Source organism: Cryptomeria japonica, chromosome 2, assembly GCF_030272615.1.
Source record: "Cryptomeria japonica chromosome 2, Sugi_1.0, whole genome shotgun sequence".
NCBI lineage: Eukaryota > Viridiplantae > Streptophyta > Pinopsida > Cupressales > Cupressaceae > Cryptomeria > Cryptomeria japonica.
This window is the reverse complement of record NC_081406.1, coordinates 648979586-649003142: the sequence shown is the minus strand read 5'-3', so window position 1 is coordinate 649003142 and position 23557 is coordinate 648979586. Positions and strand designations below refer to the sequence as shown.

Below are 23557 nucleotides of genomic sequence, written 5' to 3'. Positions count from 1 at the left end.
TCTGATACCATGTTGAGACATGGACCAGCTAGGACTCAAACCTAGGACCTTCCATACACATAATGCTGGAGTGCTCTACCACTGAGCTATTGGCTCCTCTTGGACCAGTCCATCATCAGTCCGGGTGTGGCTTATTTCCAACACCAACAAGTGGTAGAGCACTCCAGCATTCCGCATATGGAAGGTCCTAGGTTCGAGTCCTAGCTGGTCCATGTCTCAACATAGACAAGTTTGGCACTTAGCTAAAGGTCTCCTATTTCAGCACCCCTATTTGACTTGTCTTTTTAACATTATCCCATGCAATTAGAGGAATTTGTTTTTTATCATTGGAGCCCTCCCAAAGAAACTTCCTTTGTTGAGAGGACAAATATAGCCACGCCTTCATTGGGAGCTCGAAGCAAGATAATGTGTAGCTCTAGGAAATTTTGCGATTGAGAGTGTCTTCCTTGAGGACAGAGAAAAGGGGACAAGGGATCACCTTGCCTCTATGAATGTTATTCGATTTTCAATTCAAGATGCAAGGTTATTTTTCTTCTTTCAGGTATATGTTATTTCTTAATATAATAGATCTGATTATTATCTGGTATGATGCAGATGGAGAAGGAGCATTTATAAATTTCGATGTCCTTCTCATAATCACCGATTGATATATATAGGCCAACAAGGAGGATCAAGCAATACCTTGACCGGTCATGTCTATTAGACATGACTGATCAAGATATTACTTGATTGCACCTCTTCAATCATAATCGCATTTACCTTATACCAATCGGTATATATAAAACATAACAAGTTAACCGATACTAACCGGCGTGTATATCATTAACAAGTGAACCGATACTAATCGGTATGTATGCAGTCATTTACTAAACCCGATAACAATCGGTATTTATATAGTTAACATGTTTGACCGATACTAATCGGTATGCATATGATTTACAAGGTAAACTGATACCAATCGGTATTCTGTGCTTTATGATTTACAACCGATAATTATCGGTAGTTAGACATTGGTTAGGAATCCGATGTTGATCGGAATTTGCAAGCAAGGTTGTATATATATAAGTCGAAGCATAATCATCAAATGAAGGAATGATAATTGAAGTCTTCATCATAGTCTATCGATAAGATAGATGATTGAATGAGAGACTTCATTTATCTCTCATTCAATCGTTTATCTTACTGAGGCTATCATGCATCAACAGCCTTAAACCTTTGACACTTTGAAAAAACCCACAAGGTCTGTCATTCATCAAGATAGAAAATCTTAGGCTTGAAATACAGCTAAATATCCAATTAAGCTAATGCTTGGCAAAGCCAAATTTCTCCATTATCTTTAGAAGAAATTTCCATTTAACTCCATCTTAAGCTTTGCTATATCGAATTTAAGCACCATACCATAGATGTTCAATTTCTTAATAGAGTGAATTGCTTTATGGGCAATGACAATTTTATCAACAATATTTCTCCCAAGAACAAAGCCGCTCTATTCTTGTGAAATGACCCTAGATAGCAATGGCTTCAATCTATTGGCGATTGCTTTTGAGATGATTCTGTAAATAGTATTATAGAGAGAAATTGGTATGAAATCTGAGAAAGACAATCAGTCAGCCTTCTTGGGGATGAGGGCTATATTTGTGTTATTGATATCCTTTACTCTAGTCTTCTTTAGTATGGACTCATCAACCTGTATGCTGGAAAGGATATTTGCAAGTATGGTCTCTGGTGTAATATGAGGTGTGACGATGTGAAGAGTTAGTGATGCTTTGGAAAATTGAATTATGGTAGCATCCTTTTTGACACTTTAATTGTTCAATTCACTGTAGATTTACCTACCTTTAAACTATTCTCTTTTTCCGAATAGAATCATGCAAGCATCAAATTAATGAAAATGAATTAGCTAGTGAGCTCCACAATGAATGGTTCCCAAGGTACACCTGCTGAGGTTCCATAAATGGGATAGCAAGCTAAGTGGGCCTGATTCTGCTGCTGGAAACCCCATTGTTAAGTGTATGTGAGCTGGATTTGTATGCAGATAGTTAACCAACTAGGAATTCCTTAAGCATCAACTAGACGCAATGAGTATCAAGAGGACCATTCATATACATGATGTATTTTTATGAACAGTGATGATTAAATATTTTTCATGAAGAATGGATCAATATTAATGCACTTGATTTCCAAAAAATGGTATTATACATCTCTAAATGTTGGACAGTGCAGAGAAATTTAATGCCTATAATCAGATTATCTGAAATGGCATCCATATTCTGTCCCGCAAAAAATGTTTTTGCATCCTGAAACTTAATACATTAATTTTACAGAAGCTATTTTACATATGCATCTGCACATAACCAGGCTTGACAAATTTGTGTGCTACTTGCAGATATTTGAGAAATTAACAGGGGTGAGTGTTGAAGCCCAAGTTCCTATTCTTCCCAAAGAAGAAACACTGAAGTCTCTTCCATCCGAATGGCCAGTGGACCCAATTCCAGAGATTCAAAAATTGGAAGATTGTGAAGCTGCTAAAGTGTTAGTTGTGCTTGATGATGACCCAACTGGAACACAAACTGTCCATGGAGTCACTGTATTAACAGAGTGGTAACATGATAAACCATTTAGAATCAATATAAATACAATTGTTGTGAATGTCCATGCTTAGTCTATCTGGTAATTTGTTTATTTCTTGACAACTTTATTTGTGTTTTATCAAAAATATTTCAAATATCCTGGGCAAATGAGAGTTAAACATTGTGGCCATTTCTTTAAATATGTAATTGACTGATGAGGTGCCAAGTTACCAACCATTGTTCATTACTTATTTCACTATTTGTTGATCAGACCTCTTTTTTTGGCAGGAGCATTGAGTCACTTGTTCAACAGTTCAAAAAAAAACCCTCATGCTTTTTTATTTTGACCAATTCTCGTGCTTTAAGTAGTGACAAGGTATGCAGAATTGTTGTACAAGATGCTCAAATATAATACATAAAGTATCCTTCTCTCAAGATATCAATAAGAAAAATATGGTTGAAACATTTTTCAGGCAATTCTGTTAACCAGGGAAATCTGTAAAAATTTAGAGAGTGCAGCTGCTTCAGAGAATACCAGATACACAGTTGTCCTAAGGGGAGATTCAACACTTCGTGGGCATTTTCCAGAGGCAATTTATTTTTCAAAGCATTTAATTTGAATGAAGTTTTATTGTATATTTGGAATGGAAAATGTAAACAAATGATTGTGCTTGTCTGAAATTCAAGAAGTTCTCTCAGGAGGCAGATGCTGCTGCATCCATAATTGGAGAGACAGATGCATGGATTATTTGCCCCTTTTTTCTTCAAGGCGGACGATACACCATTGCCAACGTACATTATGTGGCAGATGGCAACAGGTATAATTAATAATTGTCCAATGAAATTTACACTTTTATCTCTATTTTCCTTCAAGCAAACATGGCACTAATCAGGGAAATGCGGTGGTCTTGAAGACTACTTCCTGCAGGAAGGACTGAATTCGCCAAAGATGCTGCTTTTGGTTATAAAGCCTCAAACCTTTGTCAGGTGATTTGGGCTTATTTTACGTTTAATATAAACCAGTTGCTTAATAATTGCTCAGGATTTCAATCTGATATGGTTTGTGATCTTTTCAATGGATTGGAAGCAGTGGGTTGAAGAAAAAACTAAAGGACGTGTGCCTGCCAACAGTGTTGCTTCAGTCTCCATTGAGACTATTCGCAAAAGAGGTCCGGATGCTGTTTGTGAACAACTCTGCCATTTGTCAAAGGTATAATTGCATGCATAAGGTTTAGACATGAATTTTCACTGAGAAGCATATGTATATTCCTCTATAATTTATTTATTAAGGATTTCCCTTTGACATCCTAGAGAGATGATTTTTTCTTATACTCTCAGTTTAATTTATCAAGGATTTCCCTTTGACATCCTAGAGAGGTTTTTTTTTCTTGAGACAAATAAACCAACAAGCTGGTTCATGGACTCACATGAATCTGGATTTTCTGTCAGCAAGTAATTATTTATGTAAAGAATGTCAAATATATTTAATGCCTATTTTTTTTTTATGGAGGTCCAGACCTATGAGCATGGCAGCCCAGCAAGGACCTTCATAGAGTAGTTTTTGCTACCCGATATGGAGGCACAAACCTATAGGCTGAAATCCCTTCAGCTAAGAGCCAAGGACTGGGGTATCTATTAAGCCAAATTTGCCTAGGGCACAATCACAGCCTCATCCCTTATGATGTCGGAGCCTTGCACTCAGCAAGACTTGATCCCTGGTGGACTCACTCATGATGTTGGAGCCTTGCACTCAACAAGACTTGATCCCTGGTGGGCTCATTTTGAGTCATTCAACTTCACTAGTAGACCAAGGGCCCATTGACTAATGAAACCTTTAAAGTTCATATATTTTAGTGAATGTTTTAATTGTTGAATTCTAGAGGCTTTAAGCAATCGCATGATTTACAAGAAATGAGGAATCAAGCATCATCTTATCTCTCTTATAAGCAAGGGAAAACAAGAAGAATGGATAGCTAGAAACATCAATTTCTATGACACAAAACTTTGAGTTCCACCATGATGATGCAAGAAAAAGGAAAATAGATCATGAATTGTGAGCTCAATGTCATGGTAGCAACTACCAGTGCTGCCTCATCTTCCAATTCTAATCCTTAGATGTGGGTCAATTGACAACTTATACACTTCGTTGTTGACAATGGTAGTCAAAAGAACTTAATTTCTCCTAAAGCAATTCAAAGACTGGACAACAATGCCTCAACCACAACCACACACCATTGGATGGTTCAACTCAGGTTCTAAGAACTAAGAAGTATGTCATAATCAATTTCACTTGGCATAAGAATCAAGCATTTTCAAGATGTCATCCTTTCTGATCTATCTCCATTGGAGGTATCTGATGCCTTACTTTGGCAACCATATCTTTTCCAATGCCATGCTATCAATGAGGTGAACCCAAGAAATGTTTCATAGTTCGGAAAAATCAAGAATCTATACTACCTTCTAGAAATAGTTTTGAAGTTCACTTATCAATGGCAACAATGCAAGGAGCTAGTGAGTTCTAGTAAGAAACTTGTGCTCTTGATGATGACACTTGAATGCTAAAAATACAGTCTTGAAGTACAAACTGAGAAATTCAAGTAATGAAAGACCATGTTCAAGAAAAATGGGTTAGCATTAGTATTATTAATGAAGTTGTATAAAGACTAAAAGGTGCTTCATAAGAATGATACCAAGGCTTATAGAGTGGTGTTACCTCCCTCGTCAATTGCACAACAAACCTTCCAATTTTTTTTCTTTAAATAAAATTGGCAACAGAATATCAATGCAAACAATGCTTCTAGCAATGATGGACAAGAAAGGAAGTGATCTTGGATCTAAGAGTTTTGGATCAATGAGTAAAGCAATTGTGTAATACGGAAATCACTATATTTGATTAAATGGAAGAATATGCCATTGGAGGATGAGCACTTACAATTTGCAAGCATTAAGGACGAACTCTCTTCAAAGGGGATGGGCAGTTTACAACCCTAACCCCTTGCATGTTATTGGGTTTGAGCATATGGCATCCAGAATTGTTGTCCAAGTCATGTCATTACTAGATTTGTAATTTCTGAGAGTTGTCAAATACTTCCCCTCCTTTGCCCAAATGCACATGTATCTACCTATTCGATATCAGATGTGAACACGATGCTCTCTGGTATGATACAAATACTTTGTTAAGATGTATCCATATACAAGCCCATATCTAGGCCATAACCAATACGTCTAGATACGGTACCGTGCTATCTGGTGCTGTATACAGTTTAGCATCACTATATATATTTAAACCACTAAAGACACAAATGTAATATAAAAAAACATAAATTATAAACTAAAAATATAATAACAAAATATGTATAAATAAATAGTTTTAGACTTTAGTCTTATGTTCTATGCCTTTAGAATCTTAGATGGAGAAATAATTGAATATCAGTGTATCTATAGTTTTTTAATCCAGATATATTTGTATTAGGGAATCTTGAAAATTCACAGTATCTGCATCCAATACTGTATTTGTTTCCGTGCAACTCTGTTTCTGGTGAGCATCATTAGGAATTTGACGTTTGGCCTAGCATAATGCCAGCTATATATGGCTGTGCTATGTCAGAGTTCAGTGATTCCAACCAAAAAATTCATAATCCATTGAACATTAATACATAACCTAAAAAACATTTAAATTTTCTTTAAAATTGTCCTTAAATTCAAAATTTTAGTTTGTGGGCATCTTCTTGATCTAATGTAAGTGACGTTAGCTATGTCACAGAGTTTAGTGATTTCCAACCAAAAATTTAAGTCCACTGAACATAAATACATAAATCAGAAAACATTAAAATCTGCTTTAAAGATCATCCATGTAGATAAAGTTGTTTTTTGTAGGTTTCTACTTAATCTGCTCTACGCTTTGGTTAGGGTTTACTGTGTGGCAAGGTTGTAGGAAATAAAGCAATCACAAATGCAGTTACATTCCACGGAATTGAGAGGCAACAAAACCTTGGATTGAGCTGCAAGTAGGAGGAGAACTCAGGAAGGAAAAAGAAGAAAGGGCATTAAGCACAATTGTGGGGGCTTTATGAGTTCTGATATTAATTTCTGATATACAGTACCATGCCTTATTTTATTCCGATTCTTTCTGAGAACTACCTGACACATTTTACTTATTGCTATTTCCATAGTCATCATATGCATCATGTTTACAGGTATTTTGAAATGAGATTTCCTTAATTGAGATCAATGTTGCACACACCCATAGATGACATTTGTAGGGTGTTGCTAAGCAACACGTAACGGAAAATGAGGTATTTAAATGCCCTATAGAAGGAGAAATGATCATGGTATTCATGACTTTTTCTACTTAAGAGGGTGAGAGTATATCACTTATACCTATGGGATACACACACCAATGACAATGACTTGCATTACCCAAGGTTAAATGCATGCTTTCTAGATGTGCATGTACTTTTAAGTTACTGGATAAGCTTCAGCAACCCTTTTGCATCCATATCCATGTATCCCATACACTTTTGGTATATAGATTTCATAGGTATGTATAATATGAACCTAATTTTCTGTGTCATTTGGATATGGAGAGGATGAAGCATTTTTGTGTCTGGGTTGTATCCTACCACCATCTGGTAATTTAAAGACAAAAAGAAGTTATTTCAATATATCTAAAAATAATCAGTGGAAGTACTTGATTGACATTATCAGCCAAACCCTCCGCCCATTATTCAGGCTTTCTTACACTCATCTAAATCTCTTCCCTGCGATCAAGTGTCCTTCAAACCCTCTCCTACTGGTTGAGTACTCTGAGTTGGGTAAGGGAAGTCTCGACATTTGGTGCATTTAAGCTGCAATTTATTTTATGTATGGAGTAGAAAAATACTAATATTTGTGTTACATGCAAAGTATGGTTGAGGGTTCCTCTACCTATCAATTGAGGAAAACCCCAACTTCCTCTCGCTATGGCCACATATTCTGGGGTCCAATTCCCAATAGTATATAATAGTAATACTACTCACTACTAGAATGTTGTACCTTATGTCTACAATCTCTCTTGCATTCTGCAGAGAACATTTCTTTTGGTAATCACCAAAAACTGTCGTTGGGCTGATCATAAGTTAGTTTTTCTCTCATAAAAGCTGGAATCGCTCAGGAAAAAATGAACAGTTTAGCTAATAATTGTTCTAGTTTTCTACTAGAATCTAGGATCATGAGGCAATCATCATTCTAGCTTAAACATCCCACTGAATAACTATTCATTCTAGAATTAGCTGGCTACATGTGGAAACCTCAATCTTCTCCTTTTCATTTAATAAGTTGAGTACACGTTCTTAACCCTATCAATAGGTTGGCCAATTCTATGTTGCCAGATATGCAAAATGAAGCAATTATAGCACAATAGGCTCAAGATCACAGGCTCTCTATCTACCTCTTATTGAACATGATGGAATTCTACGTGTTCTCTTGGTATGGGTCCATGAACAAAAGATACATATGATCAGCTTATTGTCCCAAAATATGTTAAAAGTTAAGACCTAAACAAATAGCGAGTGAACATATTCTATTATGAGCCATGACCCAAGAGAGTTAACTCAACTATCACCTAGGTTAAACAATTTGATCAATTCAAGACAATCTTAATAATAAGTCAAAAAAGAATGGGCGTTATAGTTGTTCTGTCTACCAAGCTCAAAACCACAGTGAGTTACTCATGAGAATTCACAAGGGAAACCAAATTGGTGATTTCCAGGCAACCTTTTAGTGAGTGAACTGCCAATTTACTCACCAAACTTTGGGAATTCAAGCAAAACACTCGGCTAATGGCACCCAATGACAGTTAATGGCAGAAAACCTAAAAATCCCCTCATTTTTTTATTTTCCCCTTTATGCTTTGAACCTATTAATACTTTGACAATAAATGCACATTTTGATGGGATTGTGTTCATTGACCAAGATGGCATCTATAGATATTCAAATTGGATTGCTGAGGATGTGGAGGCCATGTTAAATATGTACAAGATTGCTGATTTTGAGAGGGAACCAACAGCACAGGGAGCAAATGTGGTGGCACAAGCAGAGGCAGAAGGTGAAATGTTAATAGGGGCTTCATTGGATGACTGTGAATTCCTTAGGATGATATTGTTATTCAATGGGAATCATTACCATCCAATTCAAGGGCACTGTTGACGTGTCTGAAATCGCATTGCTGCAAACTTCATACGGCCAACGCAGAATAGAATAGCCGACTGATTATCCTACTCTCTCTTGAGATAAGGAAGTCTCTAATGCTGTTTTCTAAGTTTGATCAAAGGAGACTACCTCAAGGTTTCTTTTGTCAGGTCTTGACTGCGGGATCTCTCAGTGGCTTTATGTGTTTATGCTGGAAACACAAGGGGGACTTACGTTTAACTGGCAACAAGCTAGTCTGCTGTGATTCTCGAATTATGCAATAAAGAGCAAAAGGAAAGGGTTAGGAGATCTAAAACTAACAACACGGGTATGTGGGTAGACGGATTCAACATAACCAATTCCTGCTTGGCCAGAATAGCTCACAACCTTGCAGGAACGGTGCAATCTTCAAAGGAACTTGGAAGATTTTCAGATTGGAGACGCACGGCTAAGCACCCAATTCTGGCGCAGCTCGGACGGACACCTGCAATTGAACTAAGCACAATCGAAGGCTCAAGTTAACCACACAAAAGGATACACAATCAGCAGATCCTCAGTGGTATGAGCCCGAATCTATCAAATACCTGCACACCTAAAACATAAAGATCTATCTAAAATGCTGAAAGAAACCATGCGAACAGGATGAAAACAAGACAATAAACACCAAATCAATGTTTATATATTGATCTCATCTGCCTATTACAACAATTTCTGCAGCATCTCTATGCTACTGCTAAGATCTAACCTATTCTAACTCTAAAATCTAACTATCCAGCAATTTCTAACAATCTCTAACAATCTAACAATCTAACTATCTAACCCTTTACAGAAGAAAGGCCTCTGCCTTTTATAGATATTACAATTTTGAATCAGAGGCCAGGATGGACTGCATCCAAGGGCCCTGATCTGTCTTCCAGAAGCTGGCAGCCTTGACCCATGCCTAATTAATTCTCAGTTATCCAACCAACAAATATCTCAACTAGCAACCACTTTTGGCTTTAATTCAAGTCTATCTGGTCTTCTTGGTGGTTGGGAATAGTTATCCACAAAAATATCTTGCACGGGACCCATAGGCAGTTTACAATAAAGTAGTTTCATCTTTTTAGGAATTGAATTCCTTGAATTAAATCCATCTGTGTCTCCTTTTCTCGAGAATGCATAGACTGAGTGTTCTTTTGCTTTTTTGCCTTCAATTTCGCCGATGGACTTCATCTATGTTCAATGGCACGGTTCCCAATGCTCGGTTGCTCTTGCGCTCCTGCATCTTTCTTTTTCAATCTTTAGCGCCTGGCCTTGAATTGCGATCCTTCCTCGGTTTGCGCTTTCAGGTCTTTCTCCTGGTTCTTCGATGACGTCCTGCGATCAACCAATTTCACTTAATTAAATCAATTTGGAAAATTAAATAATTTAATTTAACAAACATTAAATTTAATTACGATGTCTGGCTTGAGAAGCTCTTTGCGGGATGTATCTTGAAAATGCTTCTCTTCCTCTTCGATTGTGAAATCTGATCCTTGGTCTTGATGGTGTTCGGGCGATTTACTTCTACGCGTTTTTACCTTTCGAGTCCTGGACGTTTTGAAATCTTCTTATGGCGCGATTCGGAGATTTGGAGAACTTCTGCAAATTTTAAAATCATAACACTCATGCTTTTCTGGTGAATTTTGGAGAACTTAGACATTTTGAACTGGAGATATTTTCGGAACATGGGGAGTTTATGCCAACTGAAGGGTAATTTTCGGACCTTGAACACTTCTGCAAATTAAAGACAACTTCGGATCCTTTGTAAGATTTTGCAAACTCGGAGCATTGAACGTTTTTTGCAAGTTTTCAAAACCTTTCACTTTTGGCTCATGGGTCCGATTTTGAAGACTTAAGGCGAATTTCGGACCTTGCCATCCTTTTGCAAATTTCGGAGCTTACAGGCGTTTTACAAATTTCTGAGTTTTAAAATTTCGGGGCTGGGGTCCGAAAATGGGTGTCCAAGGCAAACTTCGGATCTAGAGGAGCTTTGTAGGATTTCGCACCTTTATACCTTTTTTTCGATTTCGCCCCATGGTCCGAAAATGGACACTTTAAATGATTTTCGGGGCTTGAAGCGCTATCGTCAGTTTTCGGACCTAGTGCGTCCTTTTTTATTTCGCGTTTTTAAACCCAGGGGTCCGAAAATGGGTATTTCGGGTTTTCGGACCTGAAGCGTCCGTTTTTTAAAACTTTTCGCCCTGTTCAAAAACCTCGGACCTGAGGTCCGAAAATAAGGTTTTAAGTGATTTCGGGGGGTGGAGGCGTTTTTGCGTTTTAAACTTCGGACCTGGGGCGTGTTTTAAACATTTCACGATTCACTTTAAATGCAGGGGTCCGAAAATGGGGTTTTAAGTGGTTTTTCGGACTTTCGGACCTGAAGCGTCCATTTTAAAACTTCGCGTTTTCTTTTATTTTCTTCCAAGGGTCCGAAAATGAGACTTAAGTGATTTCGGACCTGGAGGCGCTTTTGTAAAATCGCGTTTTCACTTTTCGGGCCTAAAAACGCGTTTGGAAATTTAGAAGAAACTTCGAATTTCGGCCCTAGGGTCCGAAATTGGTGCTTAAGTGATTTTCGGACCTGGAAACACTTTTTGCGATTTTGTTATATTTAGAATTTTCGGCCCTAGTGTCCGAAAATGATGTTTAAAGTGAATTTCGGACCTTGAGGGTCGTTTGGCAACTTTTAACTTTTCCAACTTTTGGCTTCTGGGTCCGAAATTGAGCATATGGAATATAACATTTAAGTATAAGTGAATACTTTAAGTTATATTCCATATATACTTTCAGGATGTTTGAGAGTGGTTTCGGCCCTCCAGGAGTTATATTGCAAATTCTAGTTTTTGGAGGTTTCCTCAGTTTTCAGAGTTAGCCAAATTTCAGGATCAGAGAATTCCAGACTTAGCCAAATTTCAGGATCAGGACAGAAAGGCACAAACTGGGGGTCCCTGTCCAAGACGGGGATGGGTGTGCGATTCGCACAACAGGCACCCATACAGCCACTTAGAAGCGTTAGTTGGAGAAGAAATTTGTAAAATATTAACATGGATTTGTATTTTACTATTTTATAATCATATTGAAATGACTATGATGTACATTGAACTTTTTTTTTTGACCTATAAAGAATGATAAACTACTTAAGAGTTCTCTGAATTCAGTTTTAACATTTATGCTTTTTTTCTAAAATTATTTTTAGAATTTATGTGTATTTTAATGTTCTGAAATTTTACCAAGTCCCGAGTCCAAATCAGAGTTTAGGTTTACCAAATCCAATTTTTTGAACCATGCTATCTACTATAGGGCATAAACTTACCTTTCTATAACCAAATTAAAGACAAGGGAAAACTTGGCAGACTGGAAAGTCTTCGGAGTCAAAAGGAAGAGAAAGCAAAAATGGTTCTCGTAGTAGTGGTGAGTGAAATAGGATCATTGTTAAAATTAGAACCAGAAAGCTACAAACTCAGATAATAGAAACTAAGAAAGCTTAAGAGAACAAGAAACACAACAAATTATCCTGGGAAAACCCTCGACCTGAGGGTGAAAAACCCAGCCACACCAGAAAATAGATTTTATTGAATGCTCAAAAATCAGTACATAACTCTCACACTTAATAGATGATCATTTAACAATGATTGATAATGCTCAAATAGAAGACAGACTATCAAAAAACTGCTTACAAAATAAGTTTGAAGAAGATGCTAATAGAACAAATCTTCACACACCAATGAACACAGCCGAACATAGATAATTATCTCTGAAGACTAGAGAAGATGCAAGGTCACAGCACCCAAGTTCCTAGACTTTTATCAGAGATCATCAAAACAGAATGTGGATCACCTTCTAATTGACCCTTAGCATATAAATAAATAGCATACACCAAGACCTGATAAAGCTCACGAAGAAGAGGACGACGGAAAGCCAAGCATCACGGAAGATAGCAGTTATACATCGACAAACACCACGACCCAAAGAACTTCAGTGCATTTCCAGCTAGACAAAGTCAGTGACAGCTATGTAGAATCCAATACAAGAAGAGTGAAACCGATACACTTTCCAACTATTGATGAAGCAAACAAATGAAGTGCTCAAGAATTCCATAAATACAGCAGGCATGATATCTACTGAAGTTACAATCTTTAACAATCATTATGTACCATGAAAAATAGGGTTGTGGGAAAGCAATTTAATCATACTGTTGTTAGGTAAAGCAATTGAATCTAATATTCTAGATGGTGAGAGTCCTTTTGAAATATCCCCCTTAATTTTTTCCCTCAATTACATTCAACACAACACTTGTTATGGTTAGGAAATGAAAACCAAATGCTGTTGAAAGTAACCCTCCACTTTCTGATCACCGAGAGCCCAATCTGGGAGGGTGAGAGCGTACAATGTTGAGGGGATCGTTAGGTGCTTGAAAACTGAAATTGATTACAAATTTGGGCGGCAAGTCACCAACCCTTTCCATTTTCCAACGGGATAGAAGACCAGAAGGCTTGGTGGTAAACCAGCCAAGGAGAAACACCAACACAAACAAATCAACTCTACCACAATGTTTCAGTGGGAGGACTTATTACAAACAAAATCAGCTCAACCGTAGTATTTCAGTGGGAGGACCTATTACAACAAATCAACTCTATCGCAGTATTTCAGCGGGAGGACTGAACTCACTTCCTAATTACAGACATAGAAGGTGGCCAAGCCATCCTCTTCCACTTGTACAGTGGGAATTACAAATAAGATGCAAACAGTGATAGCTAATGGTACTACCATTTAGCTTTACAATGAATCATTTTGAAAATGGTAGCTAATATGAAATATAAGCTATTACAAACATAGAACTGAAGGAGAAGCACGAGAACAAGGAAAAGTTTTGCAAGAGAGTAAAAAACCACAATACCGAACTCCTGTTACAGAGAACAGCCTGCTACAACTCCACCAATCTGCCACCACGAACCACAGCAAACTATGGAAAGCCACAGCAACGAAGCACAAACGACACTGGAGATTCACACACACCCAAAAATCAGAATCGTTGAACACTAAACACATCTAGCAACAAACACCAAAAGGTACGACCATCAAAGGAAGGTATGGCCTACAAGGACAGTACGGCCAGCAATGAAAGCCGCACTCTCACCAAAAATCGCGCCCTCCAGAGGAAGAAGATGCCAGACACTCAGCTCTCCAACAAATTCAACCCACAGGAATCAAACCAAGCAATCCAAAATCAAACCACAGCTAGGAGTGATGTCTTACACTCGAAATTGCCAAAAAGCTCTAGGAGGTTTTCACCCTCGAAGAAGTCTGGAATCAATCCAACAAAATAATAGTATAACTTTTCAAAAGATATCAAAATGAGAGCCCAAGCTCTTATTTATAACATTTGCTCACCGAAATTCAAATTCAACACCTCCAAATTCGCCCACATTACATGACATTTCATTTCACCCAAATGAGCGTTGCATTTCATTTCATTACACCAGCATATGGTCGCCCAAGATGTATTTTTTCCTCTCCTAGACAAGTTTGAACTTGTCCAAGGTCCACAAGTAATATTTCAAAATACTTTTCCCATTTTCGACCCCCGACTTAGGAGAAATAATAAAATCTTATGAATAGAATATTTTTCCCTCTTTCCTAAGTCGTCCAATTTAATAATTGAATATTAAACTTGGAACAAAGTATTAATATTTAATAAACCATTTTGCAAACCAAATGTCATAAAAATATTAACTTAGTCATTTTAATGATAAATGACCAAGTCCATTAAACTGCATTCTGAACTCAACTATGCCTGCCAGAAATAGAACTAAGTCACTGAGCCATCACATAACTGCCAAAAATAGCTGACGCTACCAGATTAGACTGAAACCCTAAAAATTTCCACACTTACTAAAAATAGTGACTCCCAACTCCATTAAGGTACAAACTGGGATCAATTGTTACTTACTAAAAATAGTAAGTCCATTGAAGAGTAGTCAGATGAAGTTGCATGTCATATTGTCGAAAAACTCTTGAAAAACCCAAAAAAATGTGCAATGCAAACCCTACTTACTAAAAATAGTAAGTATGCAAACCTCAACTGAACGCAATGCATGTACCATCACTGCAAAGCTCTCTGAAAACCCAAAAAAACTCCACAATTAGAAACCCCAGACTCCAATTGCTTCCCACTCAAAATCCTCCCGGAAGATGGAAACCCTAATTCTGCCAAAAATAGCCTACAGGCCTCCTGAATAGGCTATTCTCCACCAAGAGTGATCACTGGCTGGAAGGGGACATTATAGTCCGCCCTCCCCAAGATTGCTTGCCCTCAAGCAATCGTAAGCCTGGATGCTGTAGAATCTCTTCACTCTCCCAAGTAGCATCCTCTGCAGGTAGGTTCTTGCACTTCACCAAGTACATCCCGATTGTCCTTCTCCTCAAGGAGCGCTCTCTGAAATCAATAATCTCTTCTAGAATCTGCACCAACTGCCCTTCCTCATCCAAAGGGGGTAAATTTGAAGAGACCACTACGTTGTGTCCTAGTGCGTTCTTGAGGCGTGACACGTGGAAGACATAATGAACTCTGCTACTCTCTGGTAGCTCCAACTCATAAGCCATTGCACCAACCTTCTTGGTGACTCGGAATGCACCATAGAAACGTGGCTTAAGCTTTTCTGCTGCACTCTTCTTAAGAGAAGACTATCTGAAAGGCTGAAGTCTAAGGTAGACCATGTCTCCAACCTCAAATGATTGCTCTACACGTTGTTGATCAGCGTACAACTTTTTTTGATTCTGTGCAATTTGGAGGTTATTCTTCAGAGCCCTCAGAATTTCCTGACACTGCTGCACCATATCACTAGCTTGAGGGGCTTTGCTATCTTCAAACATCAAATCAGCAAAGCTAGGGGCCTCATAACCATACAGTGCCATGAAAGGAGACATCCTAATGGACATGTGATATGAGGAATTATAGCAATATTCCTCTAAATGTAATCATCTCACACATGTTTTCTGCTGTTCTGAAACATAATTTCTGAGATAGCCTTCCAACCATTTGTTTACAGTCTCTGTTTGTCCATCAGTTTGGGGGTGGTAGCTTGTGCTTGGAGTAAGCACTGTGCCACACAATCTGAAAATCTCCTACCTGAAGGTGCTTAGGAACTTGTTGTCCCTATCACTTACAATATTCTTGGGCAGCCCATGCAATCTAAACACTTCACAGAAAAACACATCAGCCACTTGAGCTGTTGTAAAAGAACTAGTGATGGCAAAGAAATGAGCAAACTTGGTTAATCTATCCACCACCACGTAAATGCAATCCTTGCCATGAGCCTTTGGCAACCCTGTGATGAAATCCATCGAAATATTTTCCCTTTTTTGGTTGGGAATAGGCAGAGGTTGCAACAAACTAGAAGGTAGAGTGTGCTCATTTTTGTTCATCTGACAGGTTTGACACTCTTTGATGTAGTTCAATACTTCATTTTTCAGCCCTTTCCATGTGAACCTCTCACGAATCTGCTTGTAGGTCTTGAAATAACCTTGATGACTAGCAAGGGCAATGTCATGAAAAGTCTGTAGAATCTTCTTTTTGAGCTGAGATTCAGGTAGCAAAAAGATCCTACCCTTGTAGAGTATCAAACCGTCAACCACCTTGTACCTTTCATCCTAAAAAGTATAATGCTGGTTGCAAACTGATTTTTGGCATAATCAGCAAACAATAAATCTTTCCAATCAGCAGTGAGCTCACACAAATAGCTCAAATGGGGTCTTGTTGACGTGGATGAAATCCTACTCTCTCTTGAGATAAGCAAGTCTCTAATGCTGTTTTCTAAGTTCGATCAAAGGAGACTACCTCAAGGTTTCTTTTGTCAGGTCTTGACTGCAGGATCTCTCAGTGGCTTGATGTGTTTTTGCTGGAAACACAAGGGGACTTACAATTTGCAACAAACTAGTCTGTTGTGATTCTCGAATTACGCAATATAGAGCAAAAGGAAAGGTTTAGGAGATCTAAAACTACCAACACGGGTATGCGGGTAGACGGATTCCACATAACCAATTCCTACTTGGCCAGAATAGCTCACAACCTTGCAGGAACGATGCAATCTTCAAAGGGACTTGGAAGATTTTCAGACTGGAGACGCACGGCTAATCACCCAATTCTGGCGCAGCTTAGACGGACATCTGCAATTGAACTAAGCACAATCGAAGTCTCGGGTTAACCACACAAAAGGATACACAATTAGCATATCCTCAATGGTATGAGCCCGAATCTATCAAATACCTGCACACCCAAAATAGAAAGATCTATCTAAAATACTAAAAGAAACCATGCAAACAGGATGAAAACAAGACAATAAACACCAAATCAATGTTTATATATTGATCTCATCTGCCTATTACAACAATTTCTGCAGCATCTCTATGCTACTGCTAAGATCTAACCTATTCTAACTCTAAAATCTAACTATCTAACCATCTAACCCTTTACAAAAGAAAGGCCTCTGCCTTTTATAGATATTACAATTTTGAACCGAAGGCTAGGATGGACTGCATCCAAGGGCCCTGATCTGTCTTCCAGAAGCTGACAACTTTAACCCATGCCTAATTAATTCTCAGTTATCCAACCAGCAACTATCTCAACTACCTGCCACTATTTGGCTTTAATTCAGGTCTATCCAATCTTCTTGGTGGTTGGGAATAGTTATCCACAAAAATATCTTGCACGAGACCCATAGGCAGTTTACAATAAAGCAATTTCAGCTTTAAAACTGAATTTCTGGACTTAAATCCAGCTGTGCATAAACTTGCAGCATTTAGAGTGTTCTTTGGTCTTTGGTCCCGGTGGTGGACTTCATCTTTGTTCAGCGGCATGGTTCCCAATGTTTGGTTGCTCTTGCACTCCTGTATCTTTTCTTTTTCTAGTCTTTAGCGCCTAGCCTTGAATTGCGATCCTTCCTCGATTTGTGTTTCAGGTCTTTCTCCCGGTTCTTCGATGACGTCCTGCGATCAACCAATTTCATTTCATTAAATCAATTTGAAAAATTAAATAATTTAATTTTAACAAACATTAAATTTAATTACGACGTCTGGCTTGAGAAGCTCTTTGTGAGATGTATCTTGAAAATGCTTCTCTTTTCTCTTCGATTGTGAAATCTGATGCTTGGTCTTTTACTTCTGCGTGATTTTACCTTTGGAGTCTTGGGCGTTTTGAATGGGTTTATGGCATTTGAAAACTTCTTATAGCACGATTCTGGAGGTTTGAAGAGCTTCTGCAAATTTTAAAACTCTAACTCATGCTTTTCTGGTGAATTTCGGAGAACTTAGACACTATTTTGCAATTTTCAAAAACTTCGGACCCTTTGGCTTGTTTGGAATTTCGCGACTTTTAACCTTCTGGCGAATTTCAGAGCGCTTGGGGTTTTGGAGACTTAGGCTTTTGGCGAGTTGAAAGACTTTCGAACTTTTAAACATGCTTCGCAATAAACTTCGGGCCCTATAACGCCTCTGTTCGCAAGCTTCCGCCTTTTCGAATTTCGGAGCTAAATTATGATCTTGTAGATTTCGGGGCTTTTGAACCTTTTTACAAATTCGCCAAAACTTGAAATTTCGCAGGTAGGGTCCGAAATTGAAGTTTTAAGGTGATTTTCGAACCACTTGGAAATCTTGCGCACCTTCTTTTTTTAAAAAAACTTCGGACCTAAAGCGTCTTTGCAATTTTGGAGAACTTCGGACCGCAAGGCACATTTCACGATTTTTAAATGAACTTCGGAGTTTTCGGACGTTAAACGTCTTTTGGCGAATTTACCCGGATTTCGGACCTATAAACGCGTTTGGAAATTTCGTGATTTTAATGCCAAATTCGGAGGTAGGGTCCGAAATTGGGCGTTTAAGTGTTTTTCGGACCACAGGGGTCTTTTGCAAATTTAAGGTAAATTTCGGACCTAAAGGCACTTTTGGCAAGTTAAGTGAATTTCGGACCTCCAACCAGTTTTGTCAACTTTTTCACCTTTTGGCCCAGGGTCCGAAATTGGACAACTTAAGTGATTTTCGGACCTCTGGGGCATTTTCGCAACTTTTGAACTTTTTCACATTTTAGCCCCAGGGTCCGAAATTGGGCATTTTGGGCGATTTTAAACGTTTTCTCAAGAAGTGCGAGCTTGGGCACTTGGGCAAGTTTGTCAAGTTCTCGCCGAAGGATCATTTAATGGAATATAACATTTAAGTATAAGTGATAAGTTATATTCCATATATACTTTTAGGATGTTTGAGAGTGGTTTCAGACCTCTAGGAGTTATATTGCAAATTCTAGTTTTTGGAGGTTTCCTCAGTTTTTCAGAGTTAGTCAAATTTCAGGATCAGGACATTCCAGACTTAGCCAAATTTCAAGATCAGGAAATTCCAGACTTAGCCAAATTTCAGGGTAGGACAGAAAGGCACAAACTGGGGGGTCTCTGTCCAAGACGGGGATGGGTGTGCGATTCGCACAACAAATGGCGACTCGGCTGGGAAATGTTCCTGAACATTTCAAGGATGACTATCCGGATCGAACCCGAGAGTCTCTGGTATATATCCCACAAAACAACCCAAATGACAGAAGACAGATTCAAAGTAAAAATGAGGTCGCAAACTGAATCAAGTCACCAACCTTGAGAAATTGAGTGTGTGCAGTGAAGTTCATCCTGGCTTAAAGAAGGTTGAAATATCATTGTTTAGTTAATGCAAGTTACGTAGAGCGACTTTAACTCCAAAAGCAACCTGGATAGAGCCCCGCTGCCAGCAAGCGTCTATAGCCCCGACGGAGTTATCGCCTGTAAGCTCACAGAGATTGCTCTATTTCCGATAAATTTTCTTTTTGAAAATCAGCAGAGGTGTCTGCATTCCCAAAGCCAAGCAACTTGATATTTCTTTGCTTTTCAATTTCTTTTCTTTTGATTTTTCTCTTTTATTTTCACTTTTTCACCTTGGCTGGTAAGCAGTGAAGCCTACGTGGGATTGAGCGTTACAGTGGTCGCCGAAGCAGAGCTTCACAATTTTTTCACTTGCAATGACCTCCCTTTGATAAAATGACAGACTTAAGCGTTTTTAAGCGTTTAAAAGTGCAGTGATCACAACGTTGGTGACAAGACGCAGTAAGCAACTAAATTTTTAGACTGACTAAGCCTTAAACCAAAATGGACTGACTACGGGGGCAACCGTCAATTAGGCGCTCTACCAAAGTCGGCATCTAAGAAATGAGCCGGAAAAAACTTCCTGACTTCGTACACCAGAGTTGGGAAAAGCAAAACAAACCCCTTCAAAAACTAACAGGGAGACAACCCCTTCCAAAAGGACACCTACACTACGGAAAGCAAACTAAACTAAAGCAGAAAACAGGGAAACTAAGCTAGAACAGAAAACAAACTATTCACAAAACAGGAAATAAAACCTAGACTAACTATGTACAAGAAAAGACCGATTGCACAAAAGGTGGACTATATGCATGCGTTCCCGACCCAGGGTGATTTTCCAGTATATGCAGTAGTAACAGGGCAGTGGGAACAGTTCTCAGTTTGGCTGGTTTGTCTTTGTATTCTGAAAAGAAAATTTTCAGTTGGCCACTCTCGAATTTAACCAAGACATTGGGCAAAATTATTAATTGAGGGAGTTTATTAGGTCCGTGGTTAATCCATTTACAGGTTGTTTTTCCAAAATATTCAAAATTAAACGGAAAATTTTCAGAATCAACAGCAGGAGGGAAAGAAACAACCTGGCAGGTTTCTGAGTCATGCAGAGTTTTGTACGGTGGGTTGTGCGGCGGGAAGGCTTCAGCAGCTGTATCCGGAGGTCGCCATTGGTGGTGCAGCATCTCGATAGCGTCTGGTGCATGCAAATCAGCATCATATTCCACATTAGATTGCGTAGGCTGAAAATTAGTCTTGAAACCGAACTCGAACTCAGGAAAGAGAGGCGCATCATTTGTTAGTGAATCCTTGGGTTGTATGAACAATGCGGCCTTATGCACTTGTATCAGTATTTCCTCAAACAGCAGAGACTCTTTGATTGATTGGTCCTCAAAAGCGTCCTCAATAGACTCCTGGACTGCATCCCCCATTGGTGAAGCTGCTGCAAACTGCTCTTCAACCTGTGGCTGATCCACAAAGCTCAATTGATTGTCCCCTTAAACTCTGTCCTCATAAGTTGTAGGGATAATAAATTCATCCACTACCTTGGTCTGATTGACTGGTTCATCTTGCTTAGCAATTGGCAACTCCATCCTTTCATCATCAGGGAGTGCGGCGCTGCATGGATTTTGCGTTCGTCTATACTCGTCTGCAGCAAGGTAGGCACTCCACACTTTGCTGGTGATGCTCTCCTCTGGTTCTTCCAGCAGTCCAAACTGAGCTTTAACTTGATTGACTGCTTCTATGCATAGCGAGCAGGTGAACTCTGAATGTGGGGTGCGGTGAATTCTGCACCACCACGGTGACAGCACGTTCTCCAAGCATAACTCCTCTTCGAGACCAAACTGATTCTCAATCAAATTCTTGAATCTTGTAAATTCTTCGATGCTGGACGGAGGACTGGGGATATCTGGCTGTACAGTCGCCTCTGGTTTGGGGACATCCCAAAAAAAAATCTGCCCCTATAATGCGAGCTCAACCCTTGACAAAAATGTCAAGCAATTCAGTTCATCGTGCACTGTGGTGTCATGAATTCTACAGTGAGCTGCAGATGCAAATTCGGACAGTTGCCTTGGCTATAGCCGCCAACTTAGCTCTTGCTGGATTTGAAAAATTTCGGACTGCAGATAGTCTTCATGAAGCAACTGGCTCAACATATTGACTCAGAAATATTTTTGGTATTTTCTGGTTTTCTGATTTTTTTGGCTTTTCTAGTTTAACAGGGATCTTGCATATCTCGAATATAGCATTTAAAAGGTCGATTAGACTCAACTTGTTGCAAGGAACTGTTAAGGTGCCCTCCCCAATTTTGTTGCGTGCGAAAGGTAAAAGCTATAAAGTTGCTCCTTGAAAATGCAGGCTGATATGATGCGGATTTAGCTGTTTAGACATTCATCATAGCCCTCCTAGCACCAATTCTGTTGATGTGGATGAAATCGCATTGCTGCAAACTCCATACGGCCAACGCAGAATAGAATAGCCGACTGATTATCCTACTCTCTCTTGAGATAAGGAAGTCTCTAATGTTGTTTTCTAAGTTTGATTAAAGGAGACTACCTCAAGGTTTCTTTTGCCAGGTCTTGACTGCGGGTCTCTCAGTTGCTTGATGTGTTTTTGCTAGAAACACAAGGGGACTTACGATTTGCAACAAGCTAGTCTACTGTGATTCTCGAATTACGCAATAAAGAGCAAAAGGAAAGGTTTAGGAGATCTAAAACTAACAACATGCGTATGCGGGTAGACGGATTCCACATAACCAATTCCTGCTTGGCCAGAATAGCTCACAACCTTGCAGGAACGGTGCAATCTTCAAAGGGACTTGGAAGATTTTTAGACTGGAGACGCACGACTAAGCACCCAATTCTGGCGCAGCTTAGACGGACATCTACAATTGAACTAAGCACAATCGAAGGCTCAGGTTAACCACACAAAAGGATACACAATCAGCATATCCTCAGTGGTATGAGCCCGAATCTATCAAATACCTGCACACCCAAAACAGAAAGATCTATCTAAAATACTAAAAGAAACCATGCAAACAGGATGAAAACAAGACAATAAACACCAAATCAATGTTTATATATTGATCTCATCTGCCTATTACAACAATTTCTGCAGCATCTCTATGCTACTGCTAAGATCTAACCTATTCTAACTCTAAAATCTTACTATCTAACCATCTCACTATCTAACAATCTAACCCTTTACAAAAGAAAGGCCTCTGCCTTTTATAGATATTACAATTTTGAACCGAAGGCTAGGATGGACTGCATCCAAGGGCCCTGATCTGTCTTCCAGAAGCTGACAGCTTTAACCCATGCCTAATTAATTCTCAGTTATCCAACCAGCAACTATCTCAACTACCTGCCACTATTTGGCTTTAATTCAGGTCTATCCAATCTTCTTGGTGGTTGGGAATAGTTATCCACAAAAATATCTTGCACGGGACCCATAGGCAGTTTACAATAAAGCAATTTCAGCTTTAAAACTGAATTTCTGGACTTAAATCCAGCTGTGCATAAACTTGCAGCATTCAGAGTGTTCTTTGGTCTTTGGTCCCAGTGGTGGACTTCATCTTTGTTCAGCAGCATGGTTTCCAATGCTCAGTTGTTCTCGCGCTCTTGCATCTTTTCTTTTCCAATCTTCAGCACCTGGCTTTGGATTGCGATCCTTCCTTGATTTGTGTTTGAGGCTTTCTCCTGGTTCTTCGATGACGTCCTGCGATCAATCAACCAATTTCACTTCATTAAATTAATTTGTTACGCATACCCGTGTTGTTAGTTTTAGATCTCCTAAACCTTTCCTTTTGCTCTTTATTGCGTAATTCGAGAATCACAGTAGACTAGCTTGTTGCAAATCGTAAGTCCCCTTGTGTTTCCAGCAAAAAACACATCAAGCCACTGAGAGATCCCGCAGTCAAGACCTGACAAACGAAACCTTGAGGTAGTCTCCTTTGATCAAACTTAGAAAACAGCATTAGAGACTTCCTTATCTCAAGAGAGAGTAGGATAATCAGTCGGCTATTCTATTCTACGTTGGCCGTATGGAGTTTGCAGCAATGCGATTTCATCCACGTCAACAGGTCTCCGTGAAAGAGCATCTGCCACAACATTGTTGTTTATAACTAGGGCTTTATAGGGTTCGGATTGCCTT

General features: G+C 38.9%; 1 protein-coding gene across 2 annotated transcripts in view; it reads left to right on the top strand.

Annotated features, from left to right (window-relative positions):
- The window catches only part of LOC131054616 (uncharacterized), a 246999-nt gene that overhangs the window by 171266 nt on the left and 52176 nt on the right, over positions 1 to 23557 (top strand). For both annotated transcript variants that reach the window (XM_057989172.2, XM_057989164.2), the window contains 6 exons: positions 2387 to 2601; positions 2859 to 2946; positions 3044 to 3160; positions 3270 to 3388; positions 3485 to 3557; positions 3661 to 3780. In XM_057989172.2, coding sequence (XP_057845155.2) covers positions 2387 to 2601; positions 2859 to 2946; positions 3044 to 3160; positions 3270 to 3388; positions 3485 to 3557; positions 3661 to 3780 — 732 coding nt within the window. The remainder of the gene's footprint in view (positions 1 to 2386; positions 2602 to 2858; positions 2947 to 3043; positions 3161 to 3269; positions 3389 to 3484; positions 3558 to 3660; positions 3781 to 23557) is intronic.